The sequence below is a fragment of the Protopterus annectens genome, chromosome 2.part0 (genome assembly GCF_019279795.1).
Source record: "Protopterus annectens isolate FY-2018-M chromosome 2.part0, PAN1.0, whole genome shotgun sequence".
NCBI lineage: Eukaryota > Metazoa > Chordata > Ceratodontiformes > Protopteridae > Protopterus > Protopterus annectens.
In genome coordinates, this window is record NC_056728.1 from 232,109,448 (window position 1) to 232,129,625 (window position 20,178).

The 20,178-nt window shown below is 43.4% G+C and overlaps 1 protein-coding gene across 1 annotated transcript in view; it reads left to right on the top strand.

The window, feature by feature from the left end:
• Window positions 1–20,178, top strand: part of VPS16 (VPS16 core subunit of CORVET and HOPS complexes) — a 1,917,946-nt gene that overhangs the window by 446,914 nt on the left and 1,450,854 nt on the right. The window contains exon 4 of the mRNA XM_044060689.1: window positions 5,451–5,579. Within this exon, the coding sequence (XP_043916624.1) occupies window positions 5,451–5,579 (129 nt within the window). The remainder of the gene's footprint in view (window positions 1–5,450; window positions 5,580–20,178) is intronic.

The window sequence follows — 20,178 nt, forward strand, 5'->3', positions numbered from 1 at the left end:
ACAGGCATCGGTGTGGGCTCGATCGGCTCCGACACCGTTACTTTGGTGGCTGTATCGGCTCCGGCTGGAGCCGATACATCGAGCGTTCTGTCGACTCCGAAATCGGCTCCGACAGGATCCGTAGTGTCGGCTCCGATGGCTCATTCCAGGAAGAGGTCGAGGTCTCCTTCCTTGGAGCCGATACTTTCGGCTCCGGCTTCACCTCTTCTGTCGGAACGGAGCCATCGGAGCCGATCTTCAAGGTCATCCAGGTTGTCTGACCATGACCTAGAGAGAGTGGTCAGCAGATTGCTCAAGTCACAGGTACTGGCCCAAATGCTTCACAGTCCGTCTCAGCAGACGACTGTTGGTCCACACCCGTTACAGTTCCTCCTTCAACTCTACCCCAGAGCTTGGAGTTGGAGTCTTCGGGCATAGTTACTGCTACGGCTGGAGGACGGATACCTCCTTCTGTTCCTTCAGCCTCTACTCTTATCTCCTCTTCCTTAGAGGGATTCGGTGGTCGGGCTTCCATGGTCTCCTCCGAGGGGGTGAGTGGCATCGGACCCTTGTCCGAACCCGCTCTTCCCCTTGGAGCCTCGGCCTTGGTGAGCTCGGCTCCGACATCTGCCTCGGATGCTTCCCTTTCGGTGGTCCCTGGAGTTCCTAGCTCTTGAGCGGGTTCTCTCGGACCTGCCTGGGAGGGAGCATTCGAGGTGATGAAGAGTGTACTGGCCACTGGTATCAGTCAGCAGTCTCTTCCCGTAGCTCCTCCCTCTATTGTACCTGTTGACATCTCTGCCACTTCTCTTGCTACAGGACCCAGAGATCCTCCGCCTCAGGTTTCCCCATTGGGAATTTCCCCTCTTCCGAGGATTCTCCTGATGTTTGGGAGATCCTCCTAGGAAGAGGACTTGTAAGAGGAAGCATGTAGACTCCCCGAGTCTGTCACGTCGGATACTGACTTTGATGAGTCAGAGGGATCCCTAGATCCCCTCTGAGGATGTCTCCTTTTCAGACATCCTAGAACTTCTGAAACAGAGGGGAAACTGGCCCACCAACAATCCCTCTGAGGATGAGTCAGTATACCTAGAGGCGTTAGGATCTCGGCCCTCCACCTCCTGGGTGTCTCCGCCTTCGACCCCTTATGCAGGTTATTGCACGAAGGCGTGGACAGCTCCTGACTCTGTAGAGCCAGTCCCTAGGAGGCCTTCTAAATTTATCACTGCCCCTAGTGACAAACAATTCCTTACCAAGGGTGTCCCGCTGATGCCATGGTGGTGGCTGCGGCCACCAAAAGGAACTTGCAGATCCTTCCGTGCCCGTCCATCCTCCTAATAAGGACTCTAGGACCATGGATAGGTGCGGCAAGCGGATGTTTTCCTCAGCGACCTTTGCTATGCGTTCGCTGAATTATCTTTGTCACTTCACCAGACTCCAGAGATATCCTGAAGGAGCTGGGAGAAGTAGTTCAGGATCCTACAGCTGCAGGGGCTCAAGAAAAGATTGCTTCGCAGCTAGGAACCCTCAATTCCATTGCTAACTCCTCCATGCGGCTAATATCTTATGCTGCGGATGGGCGAGTAGAGCCAGGCACAGGTGTGGCTCTTAGACGCCAAGCCTGGATGCGGCTATGTGATTTTATGGATCCCTTTAAGGCGTCCTTCACAAATTCTCCCTTTGATGGGTCAGCTTTGTTTGGCCCTCAGGTGAAGGAGACCTTGACCAGGTGTGAGCAGGACGGCAAGACTCTTTCTGCTGTTGGAGTCCGTTTTCCACCCCTTCTAGGCCTTATCCCAAAGGACAGAAGGGTGGTAAGATGTGGTTCCGTAAATCCCAAGGAGTCACGCCGGATTCACGTGGTCAGTTTACCCCTAGAGGCAGAGGGGGTAACAACAACAGACGCCGCTCTAGAGGCAGAGGGGTCCAAAACCAGGGAAACAGGGAGCCTCTCTCTGATAAGCCCTTTCAGCATCCCTGAGGTGTTGCCCGGCTGTCCCTCCTTGGACGCAGTCGGGAAGATTATCACTGTACCCAGAAGCCTGGCATTCCCTCACTCAAGACAGATGGGTACAGTCGATCATATCCAAGGGTTACATAATTCCTTTCGAGGAAAGTCCCTTCCCCTCAAGTTCCCTTCCAGACGTACCACCCAGTCTAAGGGACATTGCAGAGTTAGAAATCGCAAAACTACTGCAAAAAAGAGCCATTCAGCCAGTTACAATAGACCATTCAGAGCCGGAATCTACTCAAGGTTCTTTTGGTCCCCAAAAGACGGGAGACTGGAGACCAATATTGGATCTCAGCAGACTCAACAAGTCTGTCAGGAAGACAAGATTCGAATGGTCACTCTTCAGTCAATTCTGCCCTTCTTACAGAAGGACAACTGGATGTGCTCAATAGATCTTCAGGATGCGTACTATCACATCAAAATTCACAGACGCTCCAGGAGATTTCTCCGCTTTCGGCTGGGGTCCAGTCATTTCCAGTTCAGAGCCCTGCCCTTTGGTCTCACTACAGCCCCAGAGTGTTCACCAAATGCATGGCAGTGGTCACGGCTCACCTGAGACGTCAAGGATTCCAGGTGTTTCCGTATCTCGACGACTGGCTCCTGTCAGCCACCACCAGGCATCAGCTTATACAAGCCAGGGATTACACAATAGACCTTTGTTCTCATTTGGGCATCTCAATCAACTTGAAAAGTCATCCTTATCGCCCTGCCAGTCTATTACCTTCATAGGCGCAAACTTAAACACTGTTCGGATGTCAGCTACCCTTACAGAACAAAGAGTTTCAGACATTCAGACTCATGTCAGGATCATTCTGGCCAGCAAGAAAATACAGGCCAGAATGGTTCTAAAGGTATTAGGTCTCATGGCTGCGGCCATTACTCTTCTTCCCTGGCTCGATTCTACATGCCTTCTTCAGTGGATGCTGTTCACACAGTGGTCATACCAGCAACTTCCAATGCGTCACCAGATTCTGGTGACACAGACATGCAAAGAGCATCTTGCTTGGTGGATCACATCGTCTCAGGTTCACCAAGGCAGGTACTTTGTACCCCATCCCGATAGCCACTGTCACCACGGATGCCTCCCTGATCGGGTGGGGGTCATTATCAGGGCAGGATGGTTCATGGGACGTGGCAGCCGTTCGAGTACCATCTGCACATAAATGTCCTGGAGATGAGAGCAGTGCTTTTAACGTTGCAAGCCCTCAACGACTTTCTTCCCGTAGGGACAATTGCAGTCCACACAGACAACATGTCTGTAGTTTGGTATATCAACAAACAGGGCAGAACCAAGTCCTACCCCTTGTGTCGAGAAGCTCAGACTATGGCAATGGGCGATCTCCTCTCATCGGTTTCTGGTAGCAACGCATATCCCTGGGAAAACCAACATTATAGCGGACAGATTGAGCAGAGCTATCCTCATGCCTCACGAGTGGTCTCTCAAGCAATCTGTAGCGGAAGAGATTTTCTGGAATGGGGTCGTCCATGTTGCGATCTTTTGCTACTCCCCAAAACAGCAAATGTCCAGACTTCTTCAGCCTCTTCCTCTATCAGGCCATCCCCAGAGACGCTCTGACCCAGGATTGGCCCCAGGGACTTCTTTATGCCTTCCCTCCATTTCCTCTGATCCCTCAGGTGATCCAGAAAGCTACCGTTTGAGAGCCAAATTGATTCTCATTGCCCCTTACTGGCCTCGACAAGTTTGGTTCCCGTTCCTCCATCATCACCTTTTGGTGCAGCCGTGGCATCTGGACCCAGTGCCAGACCTTCTGATTCACCAATCGGGTCAGCTGCACCGGTCAATCCCTTCTCTCAACCTCACAGCATGGTTGCTCCACTTCCTTCCTTAGCCAGGCTTCCTTTGATCTCTAACCCAGTTAGAGACATCATAGTAACCGCTAAAATCCTCTACCAGGAGGATTTATACAAGCAAATGGAAACGTTTCTCTTATTGGGCTAAGGCCCAAAATATTGATCCTTTTACTGCCCCTGTTCAGGCAGTCCTGGACTTCTTAGCAGAGATTTTTCATGCAGGCTCCTCTTCTTCCACAGTCAGAGTTCAATTGGCTGCTATTTCTAATTTTCATGTCGGGATAGCAGATCATAATATTATGTCCCATAGGCTCTGCAGGGCCTTCTTGAAAGGAATTTTCCTACTAAAGCCTCCAATCAGGAATCCTCCTCCTCAGTGGGATCTAAATTTAGTGCTGACATCCTTGATTCTTCCCCTTCGAGCCAGCTGTTTCTTGTTCCCTGAAATATCTTTCTTGGAAAACTTTATTCCTAGTGGCTATTACATCTGCCAGGAGGGTGTCTGAACTTCATGCTCTTTCGGTTCGACCCCTATTTGGTTTTCACAAAGACAGAGTATCTTTGAGAACTAATCCATCCTTTTTACCTAAGGTCGCTTCAAAGAACAATCTGAATCAATCCATTGATCTCCTGTATTTTTCCTAACTATTCAGATAGAGCTGAACAAAAGCTACATTATCTTGGCGTCCACCGTCAGCTTAGATATTATTTGGACAGAACAAAAAATTTAGAAAATCTGATCAACTTTTGTTTCCTATGCGGATAATAAAAAGGCCTTCCTGTTTCTAAAGTGACTTTGTCCAGATGGCTTTCTTCGGTCATCACTGAAATTTATACGATCAGGGGAAAACAGCTGTGCTCAAAACCTAAAGCACATTCAACTAGGAGTTTAGCTACTTCTACAGCTTTTCAAGCTAGACTGCCTTTGGACACTATTTGTGCAGCGGCCACTTGGGCCACTCCTCACACTTTTGTTTCCCATTACAAATTGGACTTGGCCTCCAGGGACAGAGCCAGTTTTGGCTCTACAGTCCTCAAGAGTTTGTTCCATTGAGCCACCCAGGATAGAGGTGCTAGGACCGGTCCCATCAAGCAAGAATGAAGGCGAGATTGACAACTTAACATTAAGAAGTTATGTACCTACCATAACGTTCCATGTTAGTTGTCTTCTCTCGCCTTCTTTCTTGCGACCCTCCCTCCCTCCCCCTGGCCTGGACAGACCTTGTATAAGAAACTATTATGCTAAAGACCATTCAAACCTGGTCCTTTTTTCCATCTGTAAGTTTCTTCTTCCTTTGGGAAGTATTTTATGCTTGGTGTTATTGCCCTTTGTCAACAAACGAGATCTGGGTACTTACTGCCTTGCATCATGGGATATGGGGCTGCCTCGAGCTGGTAAAAGGAGTTCTCGAGCTAAAGCAAGTGCAGTGAGCCGAGGATCGGCTCCGAACCCATCAAGCAAGAAAGAAGGCGAGAGAAGACAACTAACATGGAATGTTATGGTAGGTACATAACTTCTTATTTTCGTCATGTTAAGTATTTGGTTTGCTCATTATTAAAATCTGAGAAGTTAAGCAGGAGTTAAAATGGCAACAGATGTCGATAAGACTGAAATAAAGTAAATGTTTCTCCCTCTTTTCATCCACAGTGGAAAAATGGTTTTGTGGTGCGCATGTTCTGGACAGCTGACGAAGATCTACTTTTTCCACAGGTTGATGGGAAAGTGATGGTCCTTGATATGTTTGGAGAGTTTAAGAAATGCATCAGTTTTGAAAATGTAAGTTCTGTTGTTAATTTTCTTAATTTTTATTGAATCTTAATTTTGCAGACATTTTCATAAAAGGTCATTCTTTATTTCTGCCTGTTAATTGACTTAGTAAATTACTGTTAAAAACAGAATCAGGTTTATGAAGTGAGAGTTTTTCAACGTAGCATAATTTGAATGGGTGTTTGTCAGTTGGACATAAAAATGTTGAATAGCCCAGTTTTTCACTTGTGTATATTTAAAAATTTGGATGCAGCAATGAACTATTGTGGTCAATGACTCACACAGCTCTTCCTGATGTTACATAAAAAGCTGCTATATGATTAGCTAAGAGATGGGTGCCTTTTTATAGGAAGCGTGTTCCCTCCATTCAGACAGTATGACAGCTGTAGCATTTATTAGTTGTTTTGTCATATGACCCTGTTTAGGGATGCTGATGGCAATCATGTCTGTCTGTCTATCTATGTTTATCTATGTCACATTTGATAACTGCTAGGTGTACACTGGGAGACTTTTCAGGTATGACCCAGGCTATTTGTGGCAAAAGCGTTGAACATATATATATATATATATATATATATATATATGTATATATATATATATATATGTGTGTGTGTGTGTGTATATATACATATATATATATATATATATATATATATATGTATGTGTATGTATGTATATATATATATATATATATGTATATATAGAGTACAAAGTATATAAATGTATATACAAAACCATTTAACAGTAACCAACAGTCACAAAAGTTAGAACATGATGCAACAGTAGAGGAGTAAAATATTTGTCTGATTGCACATGAGAAAATGCTGGAGGATGTGTAACAAAACAATATTAACAGTGAAATTTACGAAGTAAGGGAAACAGTATTAGTATGACCCTTTTGTGGTAAAGGCATTGATCAGTATGCACTAAGTGTATAAGTTAAGGAGTGTGTACAAGTGCATAACTTTACGGCTGTGTACATAAATTTATAGGAAAGTAATAAAGAAGAGAATCATTCACACAAGTCAAAGCATATGTAACAGTACAGATGTAAAATATTTAAGCCTTTAGTACATGAAAATGTAAGATGGGTCTCATAAAGGGCTATTAACTGATATTTACAGAGCAGATGAGTCTGTGCATATTTACAGTAATAGTTGCAAACTAGGTGAAACAGTATAAGCTATAGCACATCTACATATTTATGTTTTATTTTTTAACATCTGTGCAGGTTGAAGAAGCTGTTTTGTTATTAAATCAAAACAGTCACTTGTCAACCAGGATTGTTAAAGCAGTTGCATTTGCACTCCTCTAGATAATATTCTTTAAGGTTCATCCTTGGAAGAGGCTCAGGTTTGTATCTGTTGTTCCAGTAGGGTGCAGCCTTATCTTCTTCTTCTTCTTTCGGCTTTTTCCCGGTTAGGGGTTGCCACAGTGGATCACCTGTCCGCTCATGATTGGCAGTGGAGTTTTACGGTGTTGAGTTGCCAGCCCGGCGCCCAACCTTCCACAGAAGGCACACACATGCACGCACTCACACCTAGGGCCAATTTAGAGTGTCCAATCAAAATTCTTAAATTGTTGAATCGATGACTGATTTACAGCCAGTCATGAAATAGAGAGGTGGGCTGTGTCAGCTGTTTTAGATCTCCAGTAACCATTTATAATGTCGGGACCTGCTTCAGTGACTTCCATAATAGAGAGACTGAATGGCTGAAAAAATGGACTTACTTATACTAAGTCCAGGATGGCCATTTCTTGGAATATTCCCTTTTTTTGAGGTATGGTGATCTTGGAGTTGGTATACATAAGTTTGGGGGTGTGAGGAGCTTGTTCCCCACATCGGGAGTCTGGGGGGCTTGCCATCCTGCAAAAAACAAGTTTAAAGGAAAAGAGTGATATTAGATATTCACTGCATTTTTTTTATGTTATAGCACTCTGCGTTACGACTGCCAGCATTCAATAGGTAACCTACTTCTTCATGTTTTCTGTGAGGTAGGGGTTGGAGAATACAATTTTGATGGTAATTCAGAGAAGATTGTTTTTATTTGAATGGATATGATGGGATATCCCTCTGCAGAACACATAATTTCGTTAGATGTCTTTAATTGCATTATTGACCAGTATCTGGTTACATTTTGTACCATCACCTGTGTACTTTTCGATAATTGTATATTATTTTATTCAATGATTTAGCCAAAAATCTTGCATCTGAAAATAATGGCATCTGTAGTGGATAAAATGGCACATCACTGTTACTGTGATTCCCCCGAGCATGGTTATTACGGTGTGCTGTTATTTTTTTAAATTTGCTTTCTCTTTCATCTTCCATCCTGAAAAAAGTCTAGAAGTACCTGCAACCAGTAATTTTAAAGAAGATCAAGAAGGGAATGGCTGTATGAAGGCAAAACCAAGTCTTTAATGAAACAAAAAAAGTGCTTAGGTTACCAAAAACTGGACATTAGTGACATTGTTTAAAACATTCCTTCACAGTTTTTACCACTGCCATGGTATGTCATACCTTTAGCAACCAGAAGGTTACTGTTGCGCTTGTTTCACTAGAAAAAAAAAACTTTTAACTCTAAAAATGGTGGGAGGACATGCGTGTAGGTCCCAGATATGCAGCAAAGTCTGGAGGGTTTGGGATTTTTACCTGCAAGTGTTTTGCGTAGATAGCTTTATGCCCCAGGTGGACACTGGAGAGTTTTTCCTCTGGTGGATGATGGAGGTGTGGTGGGAAAGAAGGGGGGTTGCAGGGGAGCAGTGTTTTGGGAATGTGGTTTGTTGGCAAACTTTGGGAATTCCCTTTGGAGTGCTCTGTTGGGAATGCTGGACAAGCAAATGGATGTAGCTAGGGAGGTTTTTTTTTTTGTGAACTGGAGTGTGGGATCTGAGTTGCCTGGACATGGTGAGGGTCTTGTTGAGTTTGGTTCTGGTAGCTGCCAAAAGGGCATTTGCTGGAAAGTAGAAGTTGGAGTCTAGTCTAAGCTGTACTTAAAGTGGCGAATGTTGTGGCAGACATGGAGGAACAAGAGGTGGGATCTTTGGAAGGGGGTGGGAGTAGGTTACGTGGTGATGGATGGAGGTTGTTGTGGGAATGGTGCATGTAGGGGAATGTTTTGGAGGAAAAGTGAGGTTTGAGGGAGAGCAGGAATTGAATGATTTATGTAATGTTGCTTAGATTATACATGACGTGTTATCCTACAAAGTCATGAATGTTCACTTGTTGATATAGTTTGATTACTTTTATATAAATGTATGTCTGTGTCTCAAGTGATTCAATAAGGTGTTTAAAAAAGAACAAAAAATATTTTATTTAGTTACTTTTTATTTTTTTCCTTTGTGTCCTAATCAGTAATGAGCTAAAGTATGAGATATGCTTTACTGTTCACTCACAAGTTTAACAAAGTTATCAAAAGTCCTGCCTTTCTCAGACACTTTTTCTTGCAAGCCATATTTCACAAATGTAATTGAAGTGTATGTAATCTCATATTTATTCACTAATTTCAGTCTTGCTGGTCTTCTTGTTCATCTCCATCTCCCATCACCAAACTGTGGTTTAAGTCTAAGGTACTCCTGATCTTGATTTTTCTAGTCAGCTCCTTTGCCCTTTTCTGTGTCTCAAGCATTTTCCTTTGGAATATTAGAAAAGGTTTCACTGGCAAAGTTGCTGTGTTAACATTATTGTTAGAAGAATGAGAAGCCGAGTTCTCTTCTGATGTTCTTTGTCTTCCATTGCTGCAGTCCTGACTATTGGGTATAGTCCGCGTCCAGTCGGCCCGAATACCAGAGTATAAGGCTGACGTCGGTCAGGGCGCATTAGACTGACGTCAGTACGTCAGGGTACTAATGCGCATGACCGACGTCATATCCTCAGTCTTTTTTGCCGCATGGTCCGATGCAGAAGCAGTTTTGCGAGTGCAGGTTGGCGTTCTGAAATATTTCCGTAACCGGAGTTTCAGACCGAAACAGAGTTGGGTAAGTACCCCGTTGGGGAACATTTTAGTTTTTTCTTGCCTCAGTATTTTACCGGATGTCAGAAAAAGTGAATAACTGTATTTCTTGTGGGAAACAGATACCTCATAGGGATTATCATACCTTGTGTATACCTTGTTTAGGGCCTGAGCACGACGTTGTTGGTTGCCGCTCTTGTGCTAGGTTTAACAAACGCACTATTAAGAGGAGGTTAGACTGTGCCAGGTTAGTGTTTGGGAAGCGTTGCAATTATAAAATGCCGTCGGATGCTCCGACGCGCGCTTCCTCCAAGAAGCGCAAGGATAAAACAGTGAAGCCTAGGGTTGAGGAACCGGCAGTCCCGGACGTCGGTTCTTTTGAAGGCTCAGTGGAGCCGGAGGTTTTGCCAGGAGTTTCCATGGAGTCCCAGGCAGAAACTATACTTTTACAGGATGTGCCTTCTCAGGAGGTAGGCCAGGCTGAGGGGGCTTCTCAGGTGACTGTTCTTCCCTCTCTTCCCAAGGTAGTTAGGGCCTCTCCTTCTGTTGCCAAAACTTCTTTGAGAGGTAGGCCTACTTCAGCTTCAGTGGGGGCTTCTCCTAGCATTTCAGGTTCTGTACCTAAGAAACATATGCTTAAAATGGCAGAAGATTTGATTACTATGATTAGGGGTTCTATGCCCCCGCCTGATAAGAGGCCTAGGGTGGAACCGGAGTTTGATAGTTTTGAACAGTGTTCAGAGGCTTCAGAATCTTCTGTGGAAGATTTGCAGGAGTATCCTACTTATTCTGATTCTGATGTGGATGATTCCACTCCTACAGCGTCTCCACCTGAGGATTTCTCATTTTCAGAGACTTTGCATTCCATGAGGGAGCACTTTAAATGGGAAGGCCAGGATTACTCTGACTCCAGGAAAAGGCTTAGGGAGTTCTTGTTTTACCCCAGCATAGGCCTTTAGCTATTCCTCCTGTGTTGAATGTGGTGGAAGATGTTTTGCAGAGGCTTCCCTGAACCCTGACTCTTTGCCTCCTGCTCCTGTTAAGCCTGATAGGTATTATAGGGTGCCCAAGCTCATAAATATTTGTTTAAGAGTCCTAGGGCAGACCCAGAAACTATTTCTCAAGGGCCTAAGGGTGTAAAGGCTTCTGTGGTTAAAAATCCTGTTCCCACTGATAAAGAGGCAAGGGCTTTGGATAGGTGGGGAAAGAAAGTGTATACTTCTTCCACTCTAGCCATGAGAGCTTTGAATTGTCAGTTTCACATGCTAAAATATCAGAATTATCTCCTTTCACAATTGAAATCTAAGGTGGATGCTTTGGCGGAAGGTATTGAGTGTAAAGAGTTGCTGGATTTGGTTCATGTGTCTGAACAAGTGGGTAAGCATTCTTTGCAATGTGGTTTTGATGCTGTACAGGCCTCCTCGAGGGTGGCTGCTACCAGTTCTGTTCTTCGCAGGCATGCCTGGTTGAAGGATCAGAATTTAGCTGAGCATGTTAAGACAAGGATTTTGGATGCTCCTTTACAGTCTGATGTGTTGTTTGGTTCGCCTGTGGAAGCAGTTTTAAAGAAAATGGAGGACAATGCTAAGTCTATGCAAACTGTTAAAGATTTTTGCAGGTGCAGCCACGAAGTTTAGTAGAAATTGGCCTGCTAAGGGGTGGGCGTATCCTGCTTATGATTGTCAGTCTAGGGGTAGGTCTAGACGTGGTAGGGGCAGGGCTGAAGGTGCTTTTAGGCGTAGAACAGGAGTTCACCTGCTCAGACTTCTGGTGAGGGCAGGGTCAGTCCTTTCGTAAACAGACCCAATGACCTGTTTTTCAGCTGCCAGCAGATTCACGTTTGGCAGCTCCTTTGGGAGGAAGACTGTCTCTTTTCAAAGAAAATTGGGATTTAATTACTCAAGACAAATGGGTGTTGGATATCATTCACCACGGTTACAGATTTTATTTCCATACAATGCCCCTTTCAAAGGCATGCCAGACGTTCCTCCTCTACAAAGAAAAGAGGCTCACAAGCAAGTTTTACAGTTACTTCACATAGGGGCCATTCAGCCAGTCCCTGTATCAGAAAGGGGCCTAGGATTTTATTCTCGCCTGTTCCTTGTACCAAAGAAGGGGAACACGTGGAGACCAATTTTGGATTTATCTCTCCTCAACACGTTTTGGACATTCCCAAGTTCAAGATGTTGGCGTTACAACAGCTTTTACCTCTGCTGGGCAAAGATCACTGGATGGTAACTTTAGATCTCAAGGAAGCTTACCTTCATGTGCCTATAAGGCTAAGTTGCAGGAGGTATCTGCGGTTTCGAGCTGGAAATTCTCATTATCAGTTCTCTGCATTGCCCTTTGGCTTATCTACTGCCCAGAGTATTCACAAAGGTTCTGGCTCCAGTGATAGCTTACTTCAGGCTTCAAGGAATTCAAATCTATCCTTACTTGGACGACTGCCTGATTCTGGCTCAAGAAAAGGAAGACCTTCTACAGCATCTGGAATATGTTATAGCAGTGCTAAGATGCCTAGGGTATTCTGTGAGCGAAATAAAGTCCAGTCTAGTACCCTCTCAAGACATGTGCTTTCTGGGTGTAAGACTGAATACAGCAGCCCAGATGGCCTTTTAACCCCGGACAAACAAAAGAGTCTGTCACTTTACTTCCATCAACTATCTCATCAGTCCGTGCTGACTGCAAGGACAGTCCTTCAAGCATTAGGGTTCATGGCATCTTGTATTCTGGTGCTTCCCAATGCCAAACTGCATATGAGGAAGCTACAATGGTATCTCAAAAATGTATGGACACAGCACTGCCAGGATTTGGACACTGTCATTCAAATAATACCTTGCCTTCAAAAAGAATTCTTGTGGTGGGCTCAGGAATGTCACCTAAACAAGGGACTCTCTGTGACCCGGCCAGAGGCAAGTCAGATTCTAACGACAGATGCCTCGGACATTGCTTGGGGAGCTCATCTAAATGGAAAGTGGATACAAGACAAGTGGCCTGCCAGACTACAGCATCTACATATCAACATGAAGGAGATGTTAGCAGTCCAGTTTGCATTAATGGCTTTCAAGGAGTTACTTCTTCCAGGGCAGGTGTTGATTCTAACAGACAACACAACTGTCATGTGGTACATCAACAAGCAAGGGGGAACACATTCTTATCCTCTATGCAGGCAAGCAATGATTTTATGGGAGACTGCGCTAAGCTTGCAACTAACTCTTCAGGCAAGGTTTCTGCCAGGAGCACAGAACTCCTTAGCAGATGTGTTAAGCAGACAAATCATGGATCCCCACGAGTGGAAACTGGATCTTCATGTATTTCAGAAACTGACAGTGTCATGGGGAACTCCAGACATAGATCTGTTCGCTTCTCCACTAAACCACCAGCTGCCAAAGTATTGCACAAAGGGGTTTCATCACACAGCTTGGAAAGTGGATGCTCTGTCTTTCAGTTGGAAAAACCTTCATGTGTATGCCTTTCCACCTCTACCGCTTCTTCCAAAGGTACTATTAAAGGTCAGACAAGACAGGCCAAGGATGATTTTGATAGCTCCAGATTGGCCTCGGCAACACTGGTACCCACTACTACGGAGTCTGGTAAAGAAGCCTCCATGGCCTTTACCTCTGATTCCTCATCTGTTATCTCAGAAGGACGGTCATCTGCTCAATGTCAAGCTTCACTCTCTTCATCTAACAGCCTGGCATATTCTGTGTTGAAACACAGCAGGTCTCAACTTCCTCAACAAGTTTTAAATGTGATTATGGAAGCTAGAAGGCCTAGTACAAGGAGAGTGTACGCAGAAAAATGGAAGAGATTTTTATTTTGGAGTACAGCAAAGAATTTGGAGATTTCAGAGCCTAATTTGAGTGTGGCTCTTCAATATCTTACTGAATTATTGGACAAAGGTTTGTCCTTCTCTTCCATAAAGATTCATGCTGCAGCAATTTCAGCTCACTATGATTGTGACCCACCTTTGTTTTCGCATCCTTTGTTCAAGCAGTTTCTTAGAGGGGCAAAGAATATAAGACCCCACGTAGAGCTCCTACTCCTGCTTGGGATCTCAATTTTGTGTTGGAAAAACTTACTCTACAACCTTTTGAGCCTGCAGCTACTGCTGAATTGAAATATTTGTCATGGAAGACTGCTTTTCTGTTGGCTATTACTTCTGCAAGAAGGGTGTCTGAGTTGCAGGCCCTTATGGCAGTAGAGCCTTTTGATTTTCCATAAGGATAGGGTATCATTACGTACTAATCCTTCTTTTATGCCTAAGGTGGTTTCTAGTGTGGCTTTAAACCAAACTATTCATTTGCCTACGTTTTTGCAGAACCTCAAAATAAAGGGGAAAAGATTTTGCACACTTTAGATGTACACAGGCAATTGCGTTATTATTTAAGCAGGACTAAGGATTTTCGGCAGTCTCAGCAGTTGTTTGTTTCTTTTGCTTTGAGTTCTCAGGGCAAGCCTGTGTCAAAACAAACTATTTCTAGGTGGATTGGCTTTTGCATTGCATTTTGTTATTCCCATCATGGCAAGGAGATTCCAGCTGGGATTAGGCCTCATTCCACTAGGGCTACTGCCACTTCAACAGCATTTCTAAGGGGTGGCAACTAAGGATATTCTGGAAGCAGCTACTTGGAGTTCAGTGCATACTTTCTCTAGGCATTATCACCTTCCTATCTACTCTAAGTCTAGGGCTGGTTTTGCCACAGCTGTTTTACAAGGCATGTTGTCAGCTCCTACTACTTTATAATTTGCCAGCCTCCCTTACCTCTGCTTTGGGATTCTACCCAATAGTCAGGACTGCAGCAATGGAAGACGAAGAACATAGTACAGTTTTGTACCTACCATAAATGTAGATGTTCGAGGATTCCATTGCTGCAGTCCAATTTACCCTCCCTCCTTCCCCTCTGTATTTAGGGGTGGTTGTGTAGGTGAGTTTACATGTTTATATTTCTGTATATATATATATATATTGTTGTATATATTGTACATGTTTTTGGTGCAGGTTGTTTTGGGACTTGTCTTTTTAGGGTCTTCTGACATCTGGGGCAAGAAAAGACTGAGGATATGACGTCGGTCATGCGCATTAGTACCCTGACGTACTGACGTCAGTCTAATGCGCCCTGACCGACGTCAGCCTTATACTCTGGTATTCGGGCCGACTGGACGCGGACTATACCCAATAGTCAGGACTGCAGCAATGGAATCCTCGAACATCTACATTTATGGTAGGTACAAAACTGTACTTTTGCTGACTCATTTTGTGTTTGGTAAACTTTTATATTTCCTGCTTAATTTGGTCTCTATTAAAAATGTTTTTGATCCACTGGGAAAGAATATTCTGAAGATAGCCGGATATGGCAACTTGAATCTCGCGCGTATCTCTCGACATTCCCTGATCCCTGGTATAAATTTGTTTCTCTTCTGCCTGGTGTACAGTGAATAATTTACCACAAACACTGCACTGTCACCAGTTTTTAATATATTTCCCTTTCTGGCACAGTTTTGTTAGAATCAGTTCTCTGCAAGCATGATTGCATCTTTACTAATGCAGGTCATTGTGCCTTCTCATGGCCAGGTCATAGACATGATGTGCCCTTTAAGTTAACAAATGCTGCTGTGGAGTACCAGTCCAGTTGCTTGTTTTTGCTTTCATAAAATTAGTACACTCTCTTCCTTCCAGTTTCCCTGGTACAGCAGAAAATCTCATGTTTTTCCTACGTGCTCTGTCCTCTAATTCTGCCATTTTTTTAAACATCTCCTCCTCTTGAGCAGTTTCATACTCAGCCAGCCTTTCTTCATTTAGCCTTTGATTTTTGCAGTTTTATCAGCTCATCCGAATATCTATTTAAAGCTTCCTTTATTTTTCCAGCCTTTTGTTGCTTGAGTTGATATACTCCTTCAGTGTTTGATTTATTTTAATCGGCTCTGAACACATTTTGATTTATTTTTTCCTTTAGATTACTGGAAGTCATGTCTTGCACCAAAGCTAGAGCTTAAACTGCTTTTTGCTGAATAGCTGCAGGATTCTTCCCAGCCAGTGTTTTCTCCTCACCTTTTGTGATTGATTTTCTTTCAGGTTCTCTAATTGATTTTCTTTTAGGTTCTCTAAATTTCTTCTTTGCTGGTATCCACGCAGTATATGTACTACCCAGTAACTGAATTTTACTCAAGCTGGCAGAATTATTAGCTTTTATTTCTCAGTTTCTTTTTTTTCACACTGGGAGAGCTGAAATTAAGCAGTTGATCAGTGTGTAGCCATATTGGAAGTCTTAGGTGTGATGTGTTTTGATAACATTAGATGATTATAAGGATAAGTGTTGTATCAGCAGCATACCTCTCAACCTCTCAGTGCAAGAAATCTGGACAAAGACTGACAAAATGGGGGGACAGAGGCCCAAAATAGGGACATATTTTAAATAGTACTCTTATAAGCTTCGAAAGTTGCTAGAGTAACACGATTTGTTTTAACGCACATTTTCTGAAGGATTTGAAGTTTGAAACTCAAATGTATGTCATTATTTAGTGACTTCATTCCTCAGATCATCACAGTAATTTGTCAGAAAAACACAGATTTTATGAGGAACAAACCAAAATATGAGTCAAAAATCTGGACATTCTGTGAAAATCTGTACAGTTGAGAGGTATGATCAGTAGTAATCACTCAGACTTCTGACATAAAAGCAGGACTCCCAGAACTTTGCACCTGTCCCTTTTCTGGATGGGTAGGTGTCCACTTTCCTAGGATGTGGGCACATTCCCAGTATTAAGGTGAGATCCATCCATGTAATCTTTAGATCTTTCTTGTTGCGGTATGATTTGCTTGGTTTTCTATTTTTAAAGCTTTTGCTTTTTCATCCATAGCTGGCAGGTCAGTACCCCACAGAGAAACTGTGAAATACCAGACAACTAGAGGCTTCTGAGCTTCCCAAAAAACATAAGTTGCCTGTTTATTTTTTCTTTGCTTGATTATATTGCTGCACTTTTTATTGTGTTCTGTTTATTTAATACTGTAAACTAAACTGCAGTGTTTGTACTGCATTTGTTTGCCTTACTGTCCCTTTTAAATCATGTTTTGTTGCTGTTTTCACTGTTGCAAAGCTTCTTTTTTGGCTATTTTCACTGCTTGCAAAGTAATTCTTGCTACTTTTCTCTGTTTGCAAAGCATCTGTTCTGTTTGTCCTGCTTCCCCGCCAATCAGTGTTTTAAATAACTGATTTGTTTGCTGTTTAAAACACTTTAGTGTCTCCTTGCTGTTTTTCTGCTGTTTAAACATTTTTAGTGTTTCCCACCTAAATTAGTGTAGCTAGTAGCTGTAACATAGTCCATACAGGTTTGCTGCATCTGGGTCTGTTTGCAGTGGCTGTTGTATTCTGAGCACATTTTCCAAGCCATCTTTGATTGGAAGTGGCCCTCCTGCACCCTTGTGAGATAAGTGTGCTGACTGGAACCTGTCTGGTGAAGGGTGATTGGTCTAGGGCTTGGAGTAAGCACACTCATTGGTTCTTTTGAGGTTTTTAAAATTTTTTTTGTTAAGTTTTTAGCTTCTGGTATTTAAGCCCTGCCACTGAGCAGGTTTCTGCTTGTTTGCGCATCACTCAGCACTGCACACTGCCGCGCAATTTTGTGCCATAGCCGGACAGATAATTTTGACATTTTTTCCTTAGATACTGCTGTAGTAGATTAGTGTAGTCCTCATCTTTAATACAGCTCCATTCTAAGGAGTATTGCTAGTGAACTGTGACCTGTTAAACCACCAGCACAAAACCCCCTTGGAATAACAATTCTTCAAACCTAACATTATAGACTGTTGGACTACCCTTGTTTTTCCTGCAAGACTTGTTGACTTGGGTCTCCTGAGGCAGTGTAGCAACTGCCTCATGTACACTGACAACCTTCTACTAATAGCTCACTCTAGTACAGAGTGCAAGAGATGTATCAACTCCAAGAATCTTGAATATGTACTCTCTCACACTCAAAGCAGCAACACTGAAGAAGTTGTCAACTCACCCACCACTACTCATACGCATAGTACGCATCCAGCACACAAATCAACATACATGGAGGTTATCTCAAAAACTTATCAAAACACCAAAGACCTTCAAAATAAAAGACTGCTACAGCTAACACAGTTTCCACAGTACCCATTACAACAGTGTCTCACCTACCAAGCCCTTAAGGCGCAATTCTGAAAAACTGAATTTTCTTTTCATTGGAGACTCCATGCATCTCACACACATGGATGTCCCACTCACCAGGTTGGATAAGAAGAAAGTCATGGTTAGCTGCTTGTCTGGTGCCAGGATTCGTCACATCATGCATGCACTCACGTCTCTCAGCAACAAGTACCAGTGTGACTCTGTCATAGCTCATGCTGGAGTGAATGACCTGAGACATACCCCTCTGGACTATATGCAGAGAGACACGATTGAGCTCTCAGAGTATGTGACCCAGGCAGGTATGTCTCTAGCCTTGAGCAGCATATTACCCTCGCCTAGAGTGATGCCACAGTATAAACAAAAAATGATCGATTTCAATAATTAGCTTAGTTTTTGGTGTCATTCAAAGTGGATCAATCCAGTTTGTCAGCCTGGGATGACATGGTCAACAAACCTCGCTGCTTTGCCAGAGACTGCTTACACCTATCACCACTTGGCTTTCGGTTGCCGGCAAAAGCTCTTGCCTGCCCCATAGTGCCTTTTTTAGGCAAGGTCTCAAAAGCAAAATTGCTGAAGTGAAAATTGCCATGCATAACAAAGTAGGGGTTATGCTGCCAAATGCTAGTAGCTTAAATTAAAAACTGCACACTCCCGGAAGCACTTCTGTCACTGGAGGATGTAGATGTTTGTGCAGTCACAGAAACCTGGTTCAAGGCCTCGGACAGTACATTGGCTTTGCAAGGCTATGTTGCCTTCCACACCTTCAGACCACAAAATGAATGTGTGAGAACCAAAGGAGCCAGTGTCTCTATCTATACTAGAGATAAATTCACCTACTGACTAGGTAGACTGGACAAACTCCATGGAGTTGCTCCAAGTTCAGATTACTGTGGGTAACACCCCCATTCAAGTCATAGCTAGTTATAGATCCCACTCCATGGATCATGATGCACATGAGGCCTACTTGACTAAACTGGAGTCTCTCCAAATATTGCCAAACACTGTGGTCATGGAGTATTTCAATTATCCCACCATCAACTGGGAAACGTACTCTAGCTCTAAGTCATTAGCGCAAAAGTTCCTTGAATTTGTTAACTCAAATACCCTGGAACAAATTGTTCAAACCCCAACAAGAGGAACAAATGTGCTAAGAGACCAGGCTTGGAGGTCCTGGTCCAAAAAAAAAAATCTCCTTTCCCACCTCCAGCAGTATAAAGAACTTTGCAACCTTACCAGGAAGTCCCGCTGTAATGACAAGAAAAACTTCTATAACAACCCTCCAACCATACACCTAACTAATCCAAAGAAATTCTGGCGTGCCATTAAGCAAATTCTACTTCCAGGTAGTCCCTCTTCCCTCCAACCATGCCCCAATAATACACCCCTTGAAACTGCTACCAATTTCAATTCTTACTTCATTAACATGATCAGCAAATTAACACTCCATACAAACCGCAGCCCTAATTCTAACATCCCCCCGAACCTCCCATAACCCTCAACCCCTCACAGGCCTTTTCTTTGAAAACAGTATGTACCAAATACATTAAATCCTTGCTTCTAAAGCTTAAACCCTGCTCCCCCTCCATTGTTAATCTTCCCCACTCTTTCTCCAAAAAGCTGCTAACTCTGTTGTCCTCCCCATCTCCATACTTTTCCATTTCTGTATCTAAAGTACGCATAATTTGGAAACAATTCTACACCTTACCCATCCATAAGGGAGGTAACTCCTCAGGACTTGCCATTTTCAAGCCTATTGCAATCCTATCCCCCTTTTCAAAAATTGTAGAGAAATGTGTACACAAACAAATCCTTCGCTTCCTCTTACAAGAGAACCTACTAACCCCCACACAACATGGCTTTCATCCCAAACATAGCACCTCCACTGCCCTCATTTCCTTTGTCAACACTTTGTCACAAGCAAGATAAACTTGTTTCATGCCTATTTCTCGATCTCTCAAAGGCATTTGATGCCATCTCCCACCCCCTCTTCCTGAACAAGCTCTGTGAACTAAACCTGTCCTCCTCCACTATTCCTGCTTAGCTGGTTACCTGAGTAATCGGAGTCAATCTGTTAAGTGGCTTTCTGCCACTTCTCCTGCTCTACCTGTCAGAATGAGTGTACAGCAAATATCAATCCTTGGCCCATTACTGTTTAATGTTTTTACCAGCCTATTGTCCACATATTGCCCACAGTCATCATTCGTGCAGTACGCTGATGACTCCACAGGCTGACTTAAATACAGTGAAACAGAAATCCTCCTTATCCATCGAAAACTGACTCGCCAAGAACCAACTAATTCCAAATCCAAAAAAGACTAAACTCATGCTTTTCATTCCCAAAACTATGCACCATCTCAAGTCTTCCTTTTCAATCTCATCTCTCAGTAACACTCCTATCACTGTGGAATCTTACACTAAACTACTGGGGGTCATTATCGACGACCATCTCAAATTTGATCTACATGTTCTCGGCAACATAAAGAAAACCCACCAAAAACT